This window comes from Anguilla rostrata, chromosome 16 (genome assembly GCF_018555375.3).
Source record: "Anguilla rostrata isolate EN2019 chromosome 16, ASM1855537v3, whole genome shotgun sequence".
Taxonomy (NCBI): Eukaryota; Metazoa; Chordata; class Actinopteri; order Anguilliformes; family Anguillidae; genus Anguilla; species Anguilla rostrata.
Genome location: NC_057948.1, coordinates 6,398,176 through 6,420,349, shown reverse-complemented (window position 1 = coordinate 6,420,349; position 22,174 = coordinate 6,398,176). Strand labels below are relative to the sequence as shown.

The following is a 22,174-nucleotide window of genomic DNA, read 5'->3' as shown; positions in this document are numbered from 1 at the left end:
ATGGTATCAGGGGTACTGCATTGCTCTTTTATTTATTTATTTATTTTTTATTTTCCTTCTTTCTCCTTTTTAAAAAACATGGTTATCTGTGTTATAGATATATGATGGACGTTCATTGTTTTCATAAACATTTGATCGCAAAAGATGAGTATTGTGTTTGGTTAGGTCAAGGTAGCGAAAACCTCTCGACAAAAATATTTCCTAAATGTTTTGTGAACTCAGACCACTGGTGTGTTTGAGGCCTGAATGATAATCAAGGGTTTCCTGGCTTGTCTTGTCTTTCCATTGACCTTGCTATAGGCGTCCCCCAAGGCTCTGTGCTTGGCCACCTCCTCTTTCACCTTTCCATGCTATCTCTTGAGTCTGTCAGCTCCCATGTTTTCCCTTGCACGTCTATGCATTTCAGCTTGTCTCAACAACATCTATTAGCTTAATAGAGCTCAGCCTGGCTAAAACAGAAATGCTTGTCATTCCCTCAAAGTCTGCACCACTGCGCGACATCTCTCCATCGGATTTGAGGGATGCTACGGATGCTACAGGTTAGCTCACTCAGGGCACATCCGCCATAAGAAATGCAGGATTATGCCTAGAAAGCAGATTCTCCTTCTCCTCCATTATAGTTGCAGCGAGTTTGAGTCTGTAGATTGTTTTCTATACAACAGCTGCAGAATGCCTCACCACCTGCTCTTAGTTTCGGCCCTCACATGGACTATTGCAGTTCTCCTCTTACTCCCCTTATTTATTTACCTATTTACATTTTGTATACATTTGGTAAATGGACTGCATTTATATAGCGCCAGAGCTGTTAGGGGTTAGGTGTCTTGCTCAGACAGTGCGGGGATCAAACCGGCAACCCTCCGCCTGCCAGACAACCGCTCTTACCTCCTGAGCTATGTCGCCCCGGTCACATTTATTTATTTTTAATTAATTAAGCATTGCTATTGATGTTATGTTGCTGTTTTTTTACTCCCTTGGTTTTCTTTTCTTTTAAATCCACTCATTAGTATCCTTATTTACTCAGTTGTAATCTGACCTTGTTTGCTGTTTTGATGTTTTGCTGCAGTTGCCACGACTGAATAATTTCATTTTATTTTTATCCCTTCCCTCTTTTTGTGTAAAGCGCATTGAGTTGCAACTGTTGTATGGAATGTGCAATGCAAATAAAGTTTGATTGATTCGTTCATTACTGGCTGCTCCACCTGTGCCACCAAATCCCCTAAACCAGGGGTTCCCAAACTGTTAGTCGTGACCCCGTGTGGGGTTGCCTGGTTTGAGGGTGGGGTCACCAGAAAATGTGTGAATGTAGGCTATTGTAGGCTACTTGTTGAACGCAACGAGCCTACTTTAATAAAGCAATAAGGCATGAGGCCGTGGTGTATCATCAGTATAATCATGGCTAAAGGGTGTTGATGTTCGCGTTCATTTGTGGACGTTCATTTGGGGTTGCATCAGAAACTGGCCCTCCCCTCCCCTCCCTCTGCAGTCGCCCTTCCCCGTACTGACGCTCGTTTCCGCGGGCCTCCCTGTGGGGGAACGAGAGTTCCGCCATTTTTCGGGACAGCAGAGTCATTGGCTGTCTTCAGACACTGACCCGCCTCTTTAGTCTGCGTCTGGGCTGCCCTCCCATCCCCACCCCATAACACTCCCGCCTTTAGTGCCGGCTCAGGGTTTGATATGTACTGTGTTTTGGTTTCGGGTTTAGTCCTGCTTCTTCCTGCTTTTATTCTCTATGTATTCAGCTTTTATGTTTCAGTTCTTGCCTTGCGTAGTTAACTTTAGGGATACACGATATCTAAACTATGGGGTCAATGTCAATAACTGATATTTGGCTGTCAGTATTGACCGATGCCTCCCTGATTTACAGTATAGCGCACTATAAGTTTTTACATCCCTGGAAGTAGTAGATGAGCACAGATGTCAACCTATGAAGGAAACATTTAACACATTTTATTTGCATAGCAAAATATTTCAGGTGGTTACATAATTATTAAGTAGGAGTCTAGAGAGCTGCTGAGTCTGTGCATTGCTTGTGAGTTTGGCCGGTGCAAATGAAAAATTCAAAATAATTAGTAAGAGATTCAGATTAAGATATGATTAGGATACTTTCTCAGCATGACATTTTTAGTTAATTTACAGCGTCGGTGGAGCACTGAATGTATCTCAACGGCGCATGTGCATTGCATCATATCTACCTGCCGTATTATCCATAGTCTTAGCACAGGGCCGATTCCCACAAGTTTTTTTTTCCAAGCTGTTATCAGCTGCTACGAATGTGACCCGGTGTCATTAAGACATTGCTCCGCAGAGAGACGTTTTGGGTAGGTGCTCTTAACAGTGTGGAACCTAATGGGCTAAATGAGACCCTTGGACTCTTGTGTTTTTTTAAAAATTCTTCAGCTTTGTTACCATTTGTGTTTGACCTGCATTGGATATAATCTGCTATATATGTATATATATTTGATTTATTTTCCCATTGTTGAAATTTTCATTTGTCGTTTTTTTTCCTCTATCCTTTTTATTGTGTCGATGTATGGGTCATATGTTACTACAGTCATTCTATGTTCGAGGTCATTTGTGCAAGGAATTTTTAGTCTCCACACATGCGCACCTTACGCTGTGTAATTGGTGGGAGGGAGTTTATATTCCTCCTGGTGTGGCCCTTGCAGTGTGTTTGCTGAATCTGAGGAAGACGTCGTAGACGTCGAAATGTCAGTCCTAGCCCGTCCATTAAACGGTGCCTTTTGTCCTGGGCACAGTGTGGCAGTATTTCCTGTTTCAGACCAGTCCCTGTACTCGGGTAAGGAGTTTTCCTCTAGTTCGACCATCCTCGCTGTTGAGCACTTATCCAGTCCTCTTTCGTTTAGCTGGCGTGTAGCACGTTTGGGCGTCTTCCTTCCTTTTTTTTGTTTGCGACCCCAATTTTATCATGCATGCCCGGTAAGACTGCGTAGCGGTTTTAGCGATGTCGCGTCTTCACGGCTGCCAGTCCGGTGATGTTGTTATAGCCGCGTCCGGCACTGTTGTCCCTGGTAATTAGGCTAACGCGCTGACGTGCTCTCACGTTGTGATTCTCTCTGGATGGGAGCGGCTGCTAAGTGAATGTAGCGGAATGAAGCTTGGCTGTTGTTCTCCAGTTGCTTTAAAGCAGGGGTCATCAGTCCTGTCCAGAAAAGGCCCGTGTGGGTCCGGGCTTTTGTCCCAACCGAGCAGTTACACACCTGATTCTACTAATCTAGGAAGCAAAGACTCTAGTGGTTGATTAGCAGAATCAGGTGTGCTACTGCCTGGTTGGAACAAAAACCAGGAACCACACCAGCCCGGGATTCAGGAGCCCTGTTTTTAAACTGTGATTGTTGACTGCTGTGCTCGGAGTGCACAGGGGAATACGAGACAGGGGATTGTACACATTTTACCTTTTTTTCTTGATGAAGACTTCACGTCGATTTTCATTATTGGAATGTGTGCTGCTGAAATGATATTTGTCAATTATATCACGTGACTTAAAAAAAAATTTGTATTATGAACATTTCAAGTTCCATTATATTCAAAATCGTCACTAGGTTATGGCATGAAGTGTTTGTCGTTTTGTTTTGTTTTGTTTTGTTTTGTTTTGTTTTGTTTTGTTTTGTTTTGTTTTGTTTTGTTTTGTTTTGTTTTGTTTTGTTTTGTTTTGTTTGTTTGTGAGTCTCTCATTCAGACGGGGGGAAATAGAGTTACAGATGGAGATGGGGTCAAGTCCCTTGGAGGGAAATGGAACCCCCGGCCACGCGGAGGGATTCATATGAGAGCTGTGTCAGCCGCTACACAGTCTTAAACTCCCCTTTTTTAAAAAATTAAAAAATTAAAAAACTGGAAATTTATTAAAATTGAGAGCTGTTATTAGTTTTTTTTTTGTATTTCAATTTGCGCTGAATATGTCTGCAAGATATCATTACATTACAGGCATTTAGCAGACGCTCCTCTCCAGAGTAATTTACACTGATTTGGATGGAACCGGTACTTTTTTTTCTGGTTATACTAACTTCAGGTTAAATACCTTGGCAGTGGGAATAAAACCTGCGGCCTTATGGTTACAAGCCCAGTTCCTTAACCATTACACTACTATCAAAGTAGCAAATAGGAAATGAGGAATTAGCAGTTAGGAGATGTCTGAATTTGGGTCACTTTTGGTTTGTATTCGTATTGCTTTCCTGACATACAGCATAGGCTCAGTTCAGACAAATCAACAAAACCCCACCAGTATTATATTTTTTTGCTTTAGTTTGAAAGCACATGCAGATACCCACATCAAAAGGTGAAAAACATCGAAAAGGTTTGAAAATGAGCCACAAACTGTAAAATGTAATTACAGTACACCACGTGGAAAATAAATATTGCTTTAAAAATAACATGCACGCTTGAAGTCAGAAGCAAAATAATTCTTCTGAGGTTCTGTGTTCTGTGGCAGTGACCAATGCTTGAAAAAAAAAAAAAAAGGTCTAGCTTCTCCTTTGTGTGGCTGGAATACTCACTTCTGTGTGGCTTTTGTGTTTTAACTTCTGATATATTCACTGCCTAATTACCGTTCTCCATCGATGTCTTCTAACATTCCCCTGACCTTCTGTGGTGGTGACCAACGGGTGAAAGAAATCGTCTCCTCTGTTCTGGCAGGTATGCGCGCTGCTGTGTCGCTTTTGTAGCTTAACTTCTCCTGATGTGTTCGTTACTCAATAATTACCGTTCTCCATCCAGGCACTTTTCCAGGGACTCTGTGTGTGTGTGTGTGTGTGTGTGTGTGTGTGTGTGTGTGTGTGAGACGGAGGTGAAGAGTATTTCTCTTACAGGGAAGTGTGAAGCTATGGGAGTTAATGGAAGTCCAAAGAGGCTTTATATGAAGAAATACAGGCACAGATTCAGAGTCCACTCTCAGCTCATAGTGTATGTAGTCATAGTAGGACTACTATTATCTTCCTACATCACATTATGATTAGACTGACATATTTTCCATTTGTGACCTTTTTTTCCCCTTTTTGTACAAGTGTGCGGTGTGTTTGTAGAAGGGAGAGAGAGAGAGCGAGTGAGACACGGAGAGAAATGGAACGAGAGAGAGATGGAGAAAAAGCAAGGCAGAGAGAGAGAGAGAGAAAAATAGCCAATAATTGCAGAAGGATAAGTCTGTTCTTAGAAAATTTCAGAGGAGTGAATTAGATGAGTACATTTAGAATGCACAAACTGAATCCTTTACCCCTGTTGCTTTTTTGCTTTATATAACCTGATCTGCTTTTCAGAAAAGCACTTATCGGGACCTTTTTCATCTGTCGTTATTTTCCTGAATGTTGACGAGAGAAATGAACATTCAGTTGTGGGGCAGGCTGATAAATTTAAAAATTTGTGAGGAAAATATCAAGATTAGCCCCAAACTGGATATTATTCACAGGTGTTTACACTGTAAATAAACATGTGAAGATCAGCGAGGGAAATGAGTAATTTACAAATAACGCTTTGCATCATGAATGTTAATGGCGAACTTTCTTGTTGTAGAATGAAAAAAAAAAAAAGTAGCCTATCACATAAACAAAATAATCCCGTCCAAATGCATATCAAATGAACCCTTCAATTTCTGGAAACGGACTCCATCTGGAAATAGAAAATTAATTACAAGTCCCTGCTAGCACGGGTTGTGCTCGCGTCCAGTTCTCTCCCAAGATACTCTGCTCACAGGGCCAACTCAGGAGCGCATTAGTGCCAGCCTCTGCAATTAGCCTGTGCCTTCAGCTGTGTGGAGCCCGATGAACCTGGCAGCAGAATGGGCGGGGAGGGGTGTTTTGGGGGGGTGCGGGGTGTAAAGGTGATGGTGGGCTGTCGGTAGCTTCGGGGGGAAGCTCCGTTTGCGTACGTGTCCAGCCGTCCAGAACCGAAATTAACGGGCTCGGCCACGCCACACTACGTCAGTCCGGGAGCGAGATTCGGTTGGCCGGCAGTGTCCGAATTCTAAACCCCCCATCCCCCCCCCCCGCACCCCCACCCGCCTAAAAAAAACATAAATAACACCTGGCCCGGCACGAGACCCGAGGAAAGCTGCGAAGATAATTCGCCGAAGTATAAGCTCCGCCTCTCTGCTCCGCCCTCGTGTTTACCGGGGGGGGGAGCGCGTCAGCCCAGTCAGCGCATTTCCATTAAAGCGTCTCCGTCGAGAGCTTACCCACAATCCTCGGGGGAGACCGCGCTCTTATTTCTGCCGTGTTTTTTTTTTTTTTTTCTCCCCCCGCTCAGTCGTGACCTACATCTGCTGGAAAAGCAATAAACGGAGTTCCAGGTGTGGACGGACCGGTGGAATTAATTATCCTGCTATGAAATGACACGTCTGTAGCAAATCCTTGGCCGACCCGGCGGTGCTGACTGTTGAGGAAGAGATGCGAGGATCAGCCAAAGCGGAGGATTAGTTTTGGAAACGGAGAGGGCGGGAAGCTAGAATTGCATTTTAGCCTCCATCCCTCCATTGCCCCCCCCTTGGACATATATTTCACTTTCAGATGTGTCGTGCGATATATTAAGAAAAAAAACAACAATATTAAAACTTCAGAAGATCTGTTTAGGTTTTTTTTTTTTTCCAAAAGTATAGAGTTAGCTCTTAGCCTTATTTTCTTGGCCTCATCCAAAGTTTATATTGCATGTATTAATTCATATAAAGATGAAAGATGCAAGTACAAGTGCAATTAAAAAGTACCTGTGCCCCATTGCCTTCTGGGTACAGAAACCTCTGTGCCTATAGTTATTTTTAAAACCTTGAAACGAATCGTAATTGACTTAGTTATTCATTAACGACTGTAGCTTACTGTTTTTTTTCAACAGAACCTCCACTGGAACTAAAAAAAGCAGAGGATGGTAAACAATATTTTTTATTTTGTTTCTTGCTGTTTTATCGTTTCTGTTTTAAAAGGGACAGAGGCCTTTCGTGTTATTAAGCAGAAGTTTGAGCCTGTTAAAAAAGCCAAATGAAAGAATTCAGCCATTTTGAAATGGAAACCAAGTGATAAATTCTCAATACTCCCCTTCAGTATAAGCCGTATGTTGCTTGACCTGATTTCATCAGTGGTCAGTTGACTCAGTCAGTGTTGCCCTGGAATAGATTAAATTAAACATGCATTAAGGATAGAATTCAGCACACGTTAGCACAGAATCTTGGGTTGAGGAATGCTGTTATTACATTACATTTATTTATTATCATTAACCGTCTAGAAATGCCCGTCATATCTGGAATAGGTTGCATGTTCTCCCTCATTGGTGATTTTATTAAATGTATTTTTTTCATCATAGGTGTTTTTTTCTCTCTGTCTCTCTCGTCTTCCACTGCTTGCTCTGGATTTCATTTCTGAAAAACAGCGCCTGTGGCAGGGCAGACAGCAGGGCTCTGGGGACCCTTAGTGATGAACGGAGGCCAGATGGTCTGTGCAGCATTCTCTCCTGTGTCACACGGCCGGTGCAAGATTTTCTCCTGTATCACATGGTCTGTGGAGAATTCTCTCCTGTGTCACATGGTCACACAGTCTGTGGAGGATTTTCTCCTGTGTCACATGGTCACACAGCCTGTTCAGGATTCTCTCCTATGTCACGTGGCTGTGCAGGATTCTCTCCTGTGTCACATGGTCACACAGCCTGTTCAGGATTCTCTTCTATGTCACGTGGCTGTTCAGGATTCTCTCCTAGGTCACATGGCTGTGCAGGATTCTCTCCTGTGTCACACATTCGGAGGAGGTTTCTCTCCTGTGTCACATGGTCTGTGGAGAATTCTCTCCTGTGTCCCACGGTCAGGCAGGAACACGTCAGTATGTCACACTGCCACTGTCTCCTGCTGGGGATCTGAGCTTGGAGAGGCCCAAACTCAGTGAGAGTCAGTGAGCTCAGGACCCGTATTCATAAAGCATCAGAGACTGTGCTTATCCGGGGTCAGTTTTCTTCCGGCCATATCGTAACCTTATCCAACACGAGCTAAAAAGCTAAACTGATCCTAGATCAGGGCATGTATTCAAACAGCGTCCATTGTAGAAGAACTGATCTAGAACCAGGTTTCCCATGTACATGTCTTAACCTCACTTCAGTCTGGACAACTTGTGTATTTAGATTAAATGTATAAATGAATATGCAATGTAGTTTTGAATAGATCTGCTTTAGGTACGTCTGTATGTATCGTGATCAAACGGGGATCACGATACATATCCCCTACTAAATGGGAGAAATACCAAAAGCCACCAGGACTTGCAAACAGATCTAAACAACAGGTGGAAGCTGGGGTGGTGGAGGGTGAGCGTAATTCTGTGAGCTGCAGCAATTGTAGCATGCAACGTGCAGCACAGGCAATGAGCAGCACAGGCAATGAGCTCCACTGGCAATGAGCTGCACAGGCAATGAGCAGCAAAGGCAATGAGCTGCAGCATGCAACGTGCAGCACAGGCAATGAGCAGCACAAGCAATGAGCAGCACAAGCAATGAGCAGCAAAGGCAATGAGCTGCAGCATTCAACGTGCAGCACAGGCAATGAGCAGCACTGGCAATGAGCAGCACAGGCAATGAGCAGCACAGGCAATGAGCTGCAGCATGCAACGTGCAGCACAGGCAATGAGCAGCACAGGCAATGAGCAGCACAGGCAATGAGCTGCAGCATGCAACGTGCAGCACAGGCAATGAGCTGCACAGGCAATGAGCTGCGCTGTAGATGTCTGACTGTCGGTTTAAAAAAGGCGCTCCGTTAGTGATGTGAGCATGTGATTGGTTGAGTATGAGAACACGTAGTGAGGTGTGTATGGGATTGGTTGAGTATGAGAACACGTGGTGATGTGCGTATGGGATTGGTTGAGTACGAGAACACGCAGTGATGTGCGTATGGGATTGGTTGAGTATGAGAACATGTGGTCGCTGAGGTCAACCAATTGTTGGCTGCAGCAAGAGTTTCCGATTGACCAGGAGTGACTGAACTTGCTCTACGCATTTAATGCACGAAGCTCATGAGCTAAAAAGACAAAGTTGGTTCCAGATAACTGCAGACCCTGATCTGGGTCTGGCCCAGGTTGATAGAGTAAGACTGAGCTAAGGTCTACACTCTGTGCCAAGCTCTATAGAAATATGCTGCTATTAACAGTGGAGCTATAGTTTGCCTTGCCAAGTTGGATTCCCCTCTACAGAACTGGGTGTGCATTTTAATTATTCATTTTAATGATAAAGCCTCAGAAGGAATGTAGATATTGAAGTACAAGTTTTTCTTAAGTTCTGTTGTGCCTAAGTTAATGTTGCCTGGCGCCACGCTCTTGATTCATCAAAAGTCTCGCCGGAAGTCGAAATTTGCTCTCTTTTTGCGGTACATTTTCGCTTAGAAGCTGTCATGAAATGGCTGTCACTTTTGATCATGATAAAATAGTCCTAATTTTTTGTGTCTTTTCAGTTATATAAAGCCATTTTGCAGGATACATGTCGTTTGTGGAAAGTTTGAGATTAAAACCTCATGCACTGCAATTATTCTATGATATTTTAAAGTGTTCAATGATGGAAACTACTGCCTTGGTTATATAATTTATGTCAATTATATTCTTGTTCATGTTAACTGTATATAATACACTACATGGCCAAATGTATGTGGACACCTGACATCCAACATCTCATCCAAAATTTTGGGCAATAATATGGAGTTGGTCCACCCTTTGCTGCAACAAGACCAGGTCAAAACCTAGTATATGGCTGGACCTAATACACTTCATCCGGCCGACCAATGGTGTAACTTCATAACTCAGCCAACCAATGGTGTAACTTCATCACTCAGCCAACCAATGGTGTAACTTCATCACTCAATCACAGACATTTGCGTTTGTAGGGCTGGCCCCTCTGTTGCGGTCCAGCCAAAAACTCCACTCTTCTGGGAAGGCTTTATGCTAGATGTTGGAGCATCACTGCAGGGATTTGCTTCCCTTCAGCCAGAAGAGCTTTAGTGAGGTCGGGCACTGATTGGGCGATTGGGCCTGGCTCGCACGTTGGCTTGCCAATAAATACGTTCACAGACGGGAAACGGGGGGCAGTACGCGTAGACGCGGCAAACTTTCCGCTTTCCAGGAAGTGCCACTTTGACGAGGAGCGGCTCTTTAATGTGGGGCGTGCTTTGCTGTCGTTTCCTCAGACATTGACGAGTGCGCGACCCAGATGCACTACTGCCATGACAACACCGTGTGTGTGAATCTCCCTGGGGCCCATCGCTGTGACTGCCTGCCAGGATTCACCAGAGTGGATGAGTACTCCTGCACAGGTAGGATTCACACACGCTACGCTCTCCAGACTCCGAGCAGTGCAGCACATTTAACAGAGCAACACACGTGCATACATACATACACACACACGCGCACTCACTCACACACACACACACACTCTCGTACTCACACGCACACGCACACGCACACACACGCGCGCGCACACACATGCGCACACACACACACTCGTACTCACACACATGCATGCACACACACACGCACTCACACGTGCACACACACGCACGCACACACACACACTCTCGTACTCACACACACACATGCACTCACACACATGCATGCACGCACTCACACATCTATGCACACAGACACACACACACACATTCCATTAAAAAATTTTAATGGAATGTCTCTTGTAGTCCAAGTTTAATACATGGTTCTTGAGATTAAGAACAGAGACTCATGTCCTCTTACAAAGTGATATACTATATAGCTGGGTCTTCAGAGGATATGCAGTTAAATGCAAAAGTGCGGACTGCCATCTTTAATTCCAGGGTATTTGCATCAATACCGGGTCATCGGTGTAGGAATTACAGCTCTTTTTTTTTTTTTTTTACATAGTCCCTTCATTTTAGGGGAGCAAAAGTAATTGGACACTTGTTTCTTGGCCCTGCTGTGTGTCTTTGCATCAGTATTTCATACACAGGAGAGCTGTAACGGTAGGTAGGTCCAGATCTGATTTTATTCTAGGTGCGGAATTAACATTCGGAGTCTGCGGCTGTCGTGTCTGAGCTCTCAAAGGGACTAAAGCAGTGACTAAAGCAAAAGCCTGAATGTGGGGGTGGGGGGTGCGGCGGCTTCTGCTTTTCGTTTAGCTATCTACGGTGCTCCGCCGCCGTTTTAGCGAGCGGATCAAAGCGGCGCGGCGGCCGCGCTGTAATTCCGCCGATAGCGCGCCGTCCGAACGATTTTCCCGTCGACGTTAAAGCGCCCGTGAAAGCCGGCGAGGACTCTCTGTGCCGTCCCCCCCCGCGGGAAGCCGTCCTGAGGCACGAAGCGCGACGGTTCATCAGCGTGCGGTGATCTGCACGCGCTTTTTTTTTTTTTCTTTTTTTGTGCCCTCTGCAGTGATTCGGTACGTGGGATTAATTTAGCGTTCGCCGCTGCTCTGTGTTTACCCCCGAGCGTCTCGGGTTCGAGGGCGCTCGTCAAATATTCACACGACCGCAAAGAATCCGAAATCGGCCTCGTAACAGGCGAACCAAGTTGAGGTGTTCAATACTTTCGGGGGATGGTTAGTTGTGCCTCTCCAGGTCGTGTGCTGCCGACTGTTTTACACTAGCCTGTTTGGTACCTGCGCCGGGGGTGGGGGTGGGGGTGGGGAGGGGGGGGCAAATAGGCGCTTGTGCCCATCCATATTTTATGAGGCTGCATTAACCATAGCCAGAATTAATAAATAACCGCACAAATCTGTAGAAACATTCTGAGAAGCCCCTCAGATACTCCAAACAGCAGAAAGTATCTGAGTGGCGAAGGAACGCGTGTAGTCTTACCCGGTGCTACTGGAACGGGGTTCATTTTATGTTATCTTGGTTATCTGAACTCCGAAATAAAGTTTTAACCTTTCGTCTGTGCTAACAGCTATGCACAGACAAGGAAGATCCGTTTACATTACATTACATTCCAGAGCGACTTACACAACTTTTACACAGCATTTTACATTGTATCCATTTATACATCTGGATATATACTGAAGCAATTTCAGTTAAGTACCTCGCTCAAGGGTACAACGGCAGTGTCCTACCCGGGAATCGAACCTGCGACCTTTCGGTTACAAGTCTAGTTCCTTACCCACTGTGCTACACTCCGTCCTCTACTCCGTTTACTTTCCGCCAGTAGTGTGGCTCTATACGGACCGCTGTCTATCTTGGTAGACGCGGACGTGCCTCTGGCTTGTGTATCCTGCCACAACACTGGTGTGTAGGCGAGTGACTACGGGGGTGCTGATATCCTGTTCTACATGTATGTTAGGACCTTAAAATGAAATTTATTCTACAGTTTGTTATTAATGACGACATATAGGGGCGACATAGCTCAGGAGGTGAGACCGATTGTCTGGCAGTCGGAGGGTTGCCGGTTCAAACCCCGCCCTGGGCATGTCGAAGTGTCCTTGAGCAAGACACCTAACCCCTAACCCCTAACTACTCTGGCGAATGAGAGGCATCAATTGTAAAGCGCTTTGGATAAAAGCGCTATATAAATGCAGTCCATTTACCATTTACCAATGACAATATACAATAATGCAAAAGTGTGTGTGTAGTGAGATGGCTGTATGCATATGATGCGTAGGAGACCGTGCTGACGAGTCTCCCCCGAACCATTGCACCACCACCCCTTATATATTCAAAGATCAAAGCAAAATACCAAGTCATCAAATAAAGACACAAACATAACAAAACGGTGCATTAACGATCCTGCTCGCGCTGTCTCTATAAGCATGTCAAACTGGGTTAACCTTCGTGTCTGGCTGGGCGCTGACACGTAGGTAATTAAGATCTTTAGTCAGCACCCCACAACCGAAGACACCGACTTGTTTCCCGTGACATCAGCTGTCCAACAATACAAAACATTTTTACACCGCATTAACGGGAACCCAAGTTCTACGTAATGCGGATCCAGTAGGATGCTTTGCAACTGAGCACTGTGTCTTTATCAGACCTGCAGTCTCCCTGTCAGCACAGTAAACAGTCTGCTTTCCTTTGGGGGGTCTGATAAGAGGCACACTTCAGTAAACCACCCTACATGTACATTTGCATGCAGCTTTTTTCACATAGTGTGCACCCTCTTTCTTCCTCTGGTATATTACTGAACTGGCCAGTCTCGGTAGCAAGGTGTAGTACACTGGAGTCTAGACTGCGCACACACTGATCTTCTACCCTTAGTTAAATGACGGGTTAAGATAGCACGGCGTTTCGGTGAATATTCATGCTTGGTAACACTGAATGTGCTAAGTTTAGGTTTTATTTAAATCTCTTAGTTCCGACAGGGCTTCGTTTTTTTTTTAAACGTGCCACTTTTAATTCTCTTAATGTCGCGTGCTAATCTGTTCCTGAAAATGCAATATGACGACAGCCTCGCTAAAAATGTCTGGCACCTCTTTAGCCCAAAGGGAACAATGTAACACAACCCAAATGAATGTTTCCTTTGTCAGTTTATCTTTAGACATGAAAAGATTTGTTCCACAATATCATTCATTCATCCATTTTCCAACATGCTTATTCCTGGTCAGGGTCGCAGAGGGGGGCTGGAGCCTATCCCAGCATGCATTGGGCAAGAGGCGGAAATACACCCTGGAGAGGTCGCCAATCCATCACAGTCATTCATCAGTCCATTCATTAATTCATTCATTCATTGAATGAATGAGACCAAATATTGTTTTTGAAATGAATTTATATTTATATATTAGTGCATCAATCTAGGCAGATGTAATGAAGTCAATCCCGATCATTTATATAGCAGACCATACATGTTACATGCGATTAATGTTTTCAAAGCCAAATTGCAAACTGTGGTACATTCACGGATGGAGAACAGTGCGTGCTGATAAGGAAATGGGGGAAGGACGCGTAGACGCGACAAACTTTCCGCTTTCCAGGAAGTGCCACTTTGACGAGGAGCGGGTCTTTAATGTCGGGCATGCTTCGCTGTGATTTCCTCAGACATTGACGGGGAATCTCGTGTCTTATTCCACACGATTCCCAGCCCCTTTAATGGCCAAATTAGGAGCAAACTTACATGTGCCCTGGGAGCTGCAGAATGGCTCTGTTTTGAATAACATTACACTGATTGTAATTTTATTTGTATTGCGCTTTTTACAGAAAACAGTCACGAAGATGCTTTACAGAGTAGCAGGGCAAGAAACTGAGCCGAAAGTGGAAACAGAGCAATCACCAGACCTAAACCCTCAAATAGCAAGTACATACGGTAAAAAAAAACTCCCAGTGGGGAAAACCTCAAACGATGGCGAGAAAAAACTCCCCAATGGGAATAAATCTCCAGAGGAACTCGGCTATATAGGGGGAGCCCATCCTCAACTGGCCAGCCTAGTGCAAAGTAGTGAATACCTAAACGCCAGAGATATAGGGCAAGGTTTTTGTTTTCACAAATTACTCTGGCTAAATATGATAATTGGCTACATACACCAACGCCGATTCACTTGTACTTTGTAGATTATGACCACAGAACGTGTCACACGGGGACACAAGAACAGTCTTCGGCCTTCGTCCATGCGCTTATTAAGAAATGATTTAGTTCAATCATTATGCCAATTACTTTCTTTTGCCTGACCTCATTAACAGAAGTTCTGACTTCCATAAAATCTCTATTCAGAGGCTGATTTGGTGAGTAATCATCTCTCTTCATCACCTCCTCTAATTTTCTTTTTGTCCACATTGATTTTAAAAAAAGAAAGACATAATCAAACAGATTTAAGCCCCCGGCATCTATTGCAATAGCACCATCCTACTTTTTTTTGCCTTTTATTTAACTCCTTGTTTACACCGCCATTATCTTCTACTACCTACATTAGAACTTTGTCTAAGTTTGTTCATTTGAGACCAAAATTGCTGCGGGCTGCTACTGTTTATCTTCTTCAGTTGTAGCACTCAAATATTCCTTTGTTGAGACTTTTATCTAACTTTTGCTTTTGCAGAACTTAAATGTATTTCTTTGCACTCTTGTTTTAGGACCCCTTTCTCCTTATATATATTTTTTTAAATCTCTGCTGTTCTCATTTTATTCCATAACAGATTCAGTTCCTTATTCCAGTTGAGCTTCAGCTTATCCGTTCCTTTATTTTTTTTACAGTATTAGACATGAGGCAGATATCCACGAGGCTTGCCTTCTCTCCCCAAATATGCAGCTAAATTTGTCGGCACGATTACTCTGAAGTCCAGAGAAGTTCTCTCAAGTTCTCAAGTTTTCCAACAGTCATGCCATGAAATTATACAGTCCACCACATCTCTTCCTCTGGTTGAAATTTAAGTAAGTGAAGTCAAATCGAGTGTAAAGTATTTTCTGGACAATTACTTCCATGGGAACGTGGCACTTGGTTTTTCAGGAATTCCTGTTCACCACACATGCTGTTATCAGCAGTTCATCTCCTGAGGTGCATCCTTTGTGAGGTTTTGCGGGTTTAGCTCTGTCGTGCCCTGACCAAATACATCTGATTATATTCATAGTTCGGGAATTCAAGGGCGTAATTTATGGGGGTTAGCGAGGTTACAACGCCCTCTACAGTACAGGCCAGATAACCCCCCTCCCCAATAATCACCCAGTGTTACAGTACAGGCCAGATAACCCCCCCTCCCCAATAATCACCCAGTGTTACAGTACAGGCCAGATAACCCCCCTCCCCATAACTCACCCAGTGTTACAGTACAGGCCAGATAACCCCCCTCCCCAATAATCACCCAGTGTTACAGTACAGGCCAGATAACCCCCCCTCCCCAATAATCACCCAGTGTTACAGTACAGGCCAGATAACCCCCCTCCCCAATAATCACCCAGTGTTACAGTACGGCCAGATAACCCCCTCCCCATAATCACCCAGTGTTACAGACCAGATAACCCCCCTCCCCATAATCACCCAGTGTTACAGTACAGTCCAGGTAACCCCCCTCCCCATAATCACCCAGTGTTACAGTACAGGCCAGATAACCCCCCTCCCCATAATCACCCAGTGTTACAGTACAGGCCAGATAACCCCCCCCCCAATAATCACCCAGTGTTACAGTACAGGCCAGATAACCCCCTCCCCATAATCACCCAGTGTTACAGTACAGGCCAGATAACCCCCTCCCCAATAATCACCCAGTGTTACAGTACAGGCCAGGTAACCCCCTCCCCATAATCACCCAGTGTTACAGTACAGGCCAGTAACCCCCCTCCCCAATAATCACCCAGTGTTACAGTACAGGCCGATAACCCCCCTCCCCAATAATCACCCAGTGTTACAGTACAGGCCAATAACCCCCCTCCCCAATAATCACCCAGTGTTACAGTACAGGCCAGATAACCCCCCTCCCCAATAATCACCCAGTGTTACAGTACAGGCCAGATAACCCCCCTCCCCCAATAATCACCCAGTGTTACAGTACAGGCCAGATAACCCCCCTCCCCAATAATCACCCAGTGTTACAGTACAGGCCAGATAACCCCCCTCCACAATAATATAATGCGATGATGAGAAAAATAATTTCACATAATAAAAATGGGGATTTCATGTTGTGATTGGGATGTGTTGATCATTAGTCTGAATTCACCGCAAATGATCATTTCGCAGCTGCTCTCTGAAAACATTTCTCCTAGGTGGGCATGCCCCGGACCCCCCTACAGTGTTGCAGTTCTCAGGGTCTATGTATTTCGAACCCCCCCCCACCCCCCCCAATATTCAAACTGAAGTTGAATATTGGTGCCCCTGTGTGAGTCTATTGGATGTGTCTCGTTTAAGGATGTTATATCTGGGTATGTTGACTGCTACATCCGTGCCCTCAGCTCACTGCTCAGTGTTGCCCACACATTAATATTCCAACGAACAAGGCAAAGAGGGTCAGCTTACAGAACGGCTGTTTAAATTTCATTCCTCTTCTTCGTTCCGACCCCCTTGACCCCTGTCTCTTACGTCAGGCTGGCTCCTCACCACCCCCCTTCCCCCACCCCCCCCCTTCTTTCAAGAAGAGTTCTGAAACGGCAATCCGTGTGTATCTTAGCAGAACACTAGGGTCACCAGATTTTCCGGTTTTCAAACTATTAGCACAGGTCCAGGTTGGTCCTGACCAGACACTGTAACGTGCAGTCTGAGTAACTAGTAGAAAAAATTAAACGTTGATTGGTAATGAATTTGTGCCTCGACCACCACCAGCCCGTTTACCGAACAACTCCCCCACCAACCTCGGTCCGCGAAGAGTAGCTTTTGGACATGTACAGTTTTCAGTCTGTATATAATTAATACCCTACAGGCCGCCCCAGTACAACACAAGGCCTACAGCCTGCCAGTACACAACACAGGCCTCTATTCTCAGTGATGACTGCTGGTGTCCTACGGGTGCCTTGCGTTCCACTGGAAGGAAATAAGTGTGTATCAATCAGAGAAACACATTCAGTCACATGACCACCTGAGACCCGGAAGAAATAAAGTTTAAGTGTTTGACATAATACAAGTGTCTCGGATGCCAAAAACGTGTCGCAGTGCAATTTTTTTCCAAAAATATTATTTGTTTTGTTTTTATTTGAATGTCCCTTGTTGTGCGGGTTTCAGGATGGTAGAAATATATGGTTCTTGAATTAATGAACAGAGACTTGTGTCCCCGACTGGGACTTGGGAGGATATGATAGAATATTTGATACTTTGCAGTTTGGACACAGCCTTGATGCCAGTTGGCAAAGGATAGTGTGAAAGGAATCCTTGTGTTAGGTAAAAAAAAAAAAAAAAAAAAGTAGTGGTTTTCTGTTTTAAATTGCACAATTTCTTCACATTCACTCTCTGTTGAATTAAAACTGTTTTGGGTTTATATTCAAGAATACCGTGAGAGAAAAAACAGTTGAAATAAAAAATAAAAAGGAATCAACAGTGTCTACATTTTTCTAGATAATGAGTTGCCACACTGACTGCAGACTGAAAATTAAGGAATAAAGGTTTCCATGTGAACTCATAATAGTCCTATCTGACTGATGACAGGAATGTGTCAGTATCGTGGCTCGTATCACGAAATAACTGACTCCGCTTCTTCTCCCAACAAATATGCTGTGTTTTGATAGTTAATGAATAACCCCAGCAGCACCCAGCAGCCAGTCGCTAATTTAAATGTAACTGTAGACTCCGTGACCGAAATTTCAACAGTCTTATTCTGTCTGAATTGTGAATGTAACATTTTTTTGTTACCCTCCGATACTTACAGAGAGATATATTTCCTAAACATTTTTCAGCTCTGCTTTCAATTTCCGTTTCAAAATTATTTCATTAATAAAATGAGCTAATAGTTTTGCGATCTTATGTTGAAATAAAATTAATCTTGGATGGCTCAAATTATTACCGTTCTAGTTAGCATGCAGGACATGTTTTGTGCCATAAAGCCAGAGAAAGGGTGTCGTATTTATGAATTCAGCTCTTTAATTTGGCCTGCAGGTGATTTGCCGATTAATTGCGTGGTTGTGTAGGAGCCAGCTGGTTGGCTGGGCCTCTCTTTTCTCGCGCTAATGTGATGAATATTTCATGTTCGCTGCAGCAGGTTGCCCGGGAACGGAATCCGCCGCCGTTACGGCAGCTGCTGAACGTTGCAGTCATAAGAGTTGAAGCGCATTGTGATCCCGTCATGTGCAGTGCGCAGAAGAATATTTTTTAAAAATCTAATATAAAATATTTTTAAAAATATTTTCGAGAAGTGTTCTGGCCGCGTCGACGCTTGCTGATTCATTGGTTTGACGGAATTGGTTCTTTATTGTTCTAGATTCCTAGCTTTCTGTTTCTGCTTGTCTATATCCATATCTACCTCACCACACACAATATGATCCTACATAGTGAACTTCCCAGAATCTCCCACTGTCAGATTTAGCCACCTGAGTCGCCATGTGCATTCTCCTACCAAGAGAACAGCGAAATCTCGAGTCGTTATTGGTAATTCTATGAGGGGAACACCATAGAGACCTATGGTATATTACAAGATAAACAGTACCATGCTGTGACGTCATGTGTACATTCTAATCGAGGGATGATAACCATAGCCACTTGAGTACCGCAACAAAAGTACCCGGCTCACGAAATTACACACTCCTGAGTTACTTCACTGAGGCGTAGGCTAAACTACACACTCCTGAGTTACTTCACTGAGGCGTAGGCTAAACTACACACTCCTGAGTTACTCCACTGAAAGGGAGGCTAAACTACACACTCCTGAGTTACTAATTACTTCACTAGGCGTAGGCTAAACTACACACTCCTGAGTTACTCACTGAGGCGAGCTAAACTACACACTCTGAGTTACTTCACTGAGGGAGGCTAAACTACACACTCCTGAGTTACTACCACTGAGGCGAGGCTAAACTACACACTCTGAGTTACTCACTGAGGGTAGGCTAAACTACACACTCCTGAGTTGCCACTGAGGTAGGCTAAACTACACACTCTGAGCCAGAGCGTAGCTAAACTACAACTCCTGAGTTACTCCACTGAGGCGTAGGCTAAACTACACACTCCTGAGTTACTCCACTGAGGCGTAGGCTAAACTACACACTCCTGAGTTACTCCACTGAGGCGTAGGCTAAACTACACACTCCTGAGTTACTCCACTGAGGCGTAGGCTAAACTACACACTCCTGAGTTACTCCACTGAAAGGGAGGTTAAACTACACACACTTCACACTCCTTGCATACTATACTCTCTTAACAAAATTGAGTTATATTGAGAAAGTTCAAAGAGACAAAAAATGAATGTTTTAAATTCTATTTTTATCTTTTGTGTTATAACTCTAAGGTAACTTCTCAATTTACAATAAAAGTTTTACAGTATTTAAATTGATCATTAAGCGTTTCTATCTGAACTGGTTGCACTAATTAATGACACTGAATGTGTGGCTGTATCCGGTGTCGTTAATTAGCCAGTTTTAAACGAGGCCTTGTTTACAAGACAAAGTACCCCCGGTGAATGCTGAAGTTCGAAACCCTTGGTGTTTTGGAGTGAAACTATTTCAGTGCGTGTACGGGTAGAACGTAGCCACGAATGTCTGTATATCAGGATGATCCAGTTTGCTCCCACACCCAAAAGACATGCGTGTCAGGTTAGGTGTACTCCTGCCTTTGCCTTTGCCTTTGACCAAGACGGTGGCCTCAGAACTGGAGTTGGTCCCCGGGCACTGCACTGTGGCTGCCCACTGATCCTAAGTAACTAGAATTGGTCAAATTACACATTAGAGAGGGTGAAAATGAAAGAGTTACCATACATGGTCAATAAAGAATAACCTTATTTTTTACTGGTTATGCATACATGTTGTGGTATTTCTGAGGCAATTTTACAAAGAGGTTGGACTACAGCATGCTGACAATCGCATCTGAACTACCTTGTGCTATTTATCAGTGCTGGCTGTGACTGAGAAAAAGGTGACATAACACTACTTTGATGTCGAATTTCAAAGAATTTCAAAGCCTGTACTTAACTGAACTACTCCAATTTCTATGATTGGCCTGAACCTTCTGTCAGCAGTGAGAAAAGTGCACATTAAACCAATCAGTTGGGTTTTTTTTGCTATGAGGTGGGATTTACAGTGACTACTGCTGGCCCTCCATTTTAGATGCTAAAGTTCCAGGTATTCTAAAGTTCATTCGCTGCTACAGCCATCTGTGAAGTCTTGTCTGCCGATTCTCAGGAATCTAAGTCATGGGTTTCCCACCTTCGGTCCTGGGGTCCTGTGTGTGCTGGTTTTCCTTCCAACCAGTTACAATCCCAGAATTTTAACAAGCTACATTGTAATTTGTGCTACATTGCAAATAACTACATAAAAAGGTTTTTTTTATTTTTAAATGTAACATTTTCTTTAAAAAAAACTTACGTAATTATTTGCAAATAAGCACGTTGTGAACATGGGACTTTTATTCTTACATTTTATTCTCATATTTATTATATTATTCATGCATCACTAGTCCCGTCATAATGTGGTTTAAGAAGATAAATAATCCCTCCAGATGTGAAAAGCACCAGATTAACTGCTTTCTGAAATTCAGGGATTGCCACAGCGGTTGGAAGGAAAACCAGCATACGTGCACAGGTCCCCAGGAGCGAGGTTGGGAACCAATAATCTAAACGACAGCTGACTTGAACCTTTTCAGAGCGATCCTGGAATTGTCTCCTTTCGAATATGTATCTTGAGCAGTCTCAAGGTGTTATTCAAAATGTGAGAATGTTACCTCCAGAAATCTGGAATCCAGATCGCCGATTGCTTTGTCATTTCGGTAATACATTTTTAATGAAGACTAAAACCACTTCCATTCACGGGAAAGGGCTCCTTTCTGCAGGTCTCTGTTAATATTTCATAAAAGGGCTAACTGTAGGGCTCGTTGCTCTTAGCATGCGGTGCATTGCAGTTGTGTTTAGAATGGCTTTATTTCCTCATTCCGCCTGCACAAATTACACATGAAGTGTTGTCCTCTCCCTCAGTGTCTTTGTCTGACTCAGTGTTGTCCTCTCCCTCAGTGTCTTCCTGCTCAGTCTCTTCTTCCTGCTTAGTCTTCCTCTCCCTCAGTGTCTTTGTCTGACTCAGTATTGTCCTTTCCCTCAGTGTCTTCCTCCTGCTCAGTATCTTCCTCTCCCTCAGTGTCTTCCTCCTGCTCAGTGTCGTCCCCTCTCCCTCAGTGTGGCACGGAGTCATCTTGCAACTCTGTAGACTGGTGAACTTACCTCCACTATTCCTCAACAAACAGGATGGTTGATAGCGATGAGCACATAAACATACAAATTGGGTTTTTTGAAATTGTTTTTAAAGCTAGGCCATCTTGTTACATACCTAAATGCCTCCTCTTAAGAGAAAGATCAGGGACGCGGCACAAAGAAACCCAAAAATAGCCAACAGAGTAGGTGGATAATTTCTCTCCCTCTCTCAAAAGCAAGAAATGGGGAGAGGGGAGAGGGGACGCCACTGTTGAAAATACAGTTAAGAACAGACGAGGGCTGTTTTCACATCTTTCATCTTGTCATCATGGGTCCTGCATGTGAAGCACTGTCAACTTTTCCATGACGCCATTTTGCCACAACATACGTTTATCATGTACCATTATCTAAATAGCATTTCCAGTAACAATTCAATGGTACCGACCTCTCCCACAGGCTACATGCAGCTTCCTCCTGCACATCGGTGGGATGATGTCAGTTACTGAGATCGTATTTGAAATTGCCCAATCA

General features: G+C 44.0%; 1 protein-coding gene across 1 annotated transcript in view; it reads left to right on the top strand.

Annotated features, from left to right (window-relative positions):
• Positions 1-22,174, top strand: part of LOC135241831 (protein kinase C-binding protein NELL1-like) — a 290,330-nt gene that overhangs the window by 186,811 nt on the left and 81,345 nt on the right. Inside the window, exon 13 of the mRNA XM_064312554.1 lies at positions 10,142-10,267. Within this exon, the coding sequence (XP_064168624.1) occupies positions 10,142-10,267 (126 nt within the window). The remainder of the gene's footprint in view (positions 1-10,141; positions 10,268-22,174) is intronic.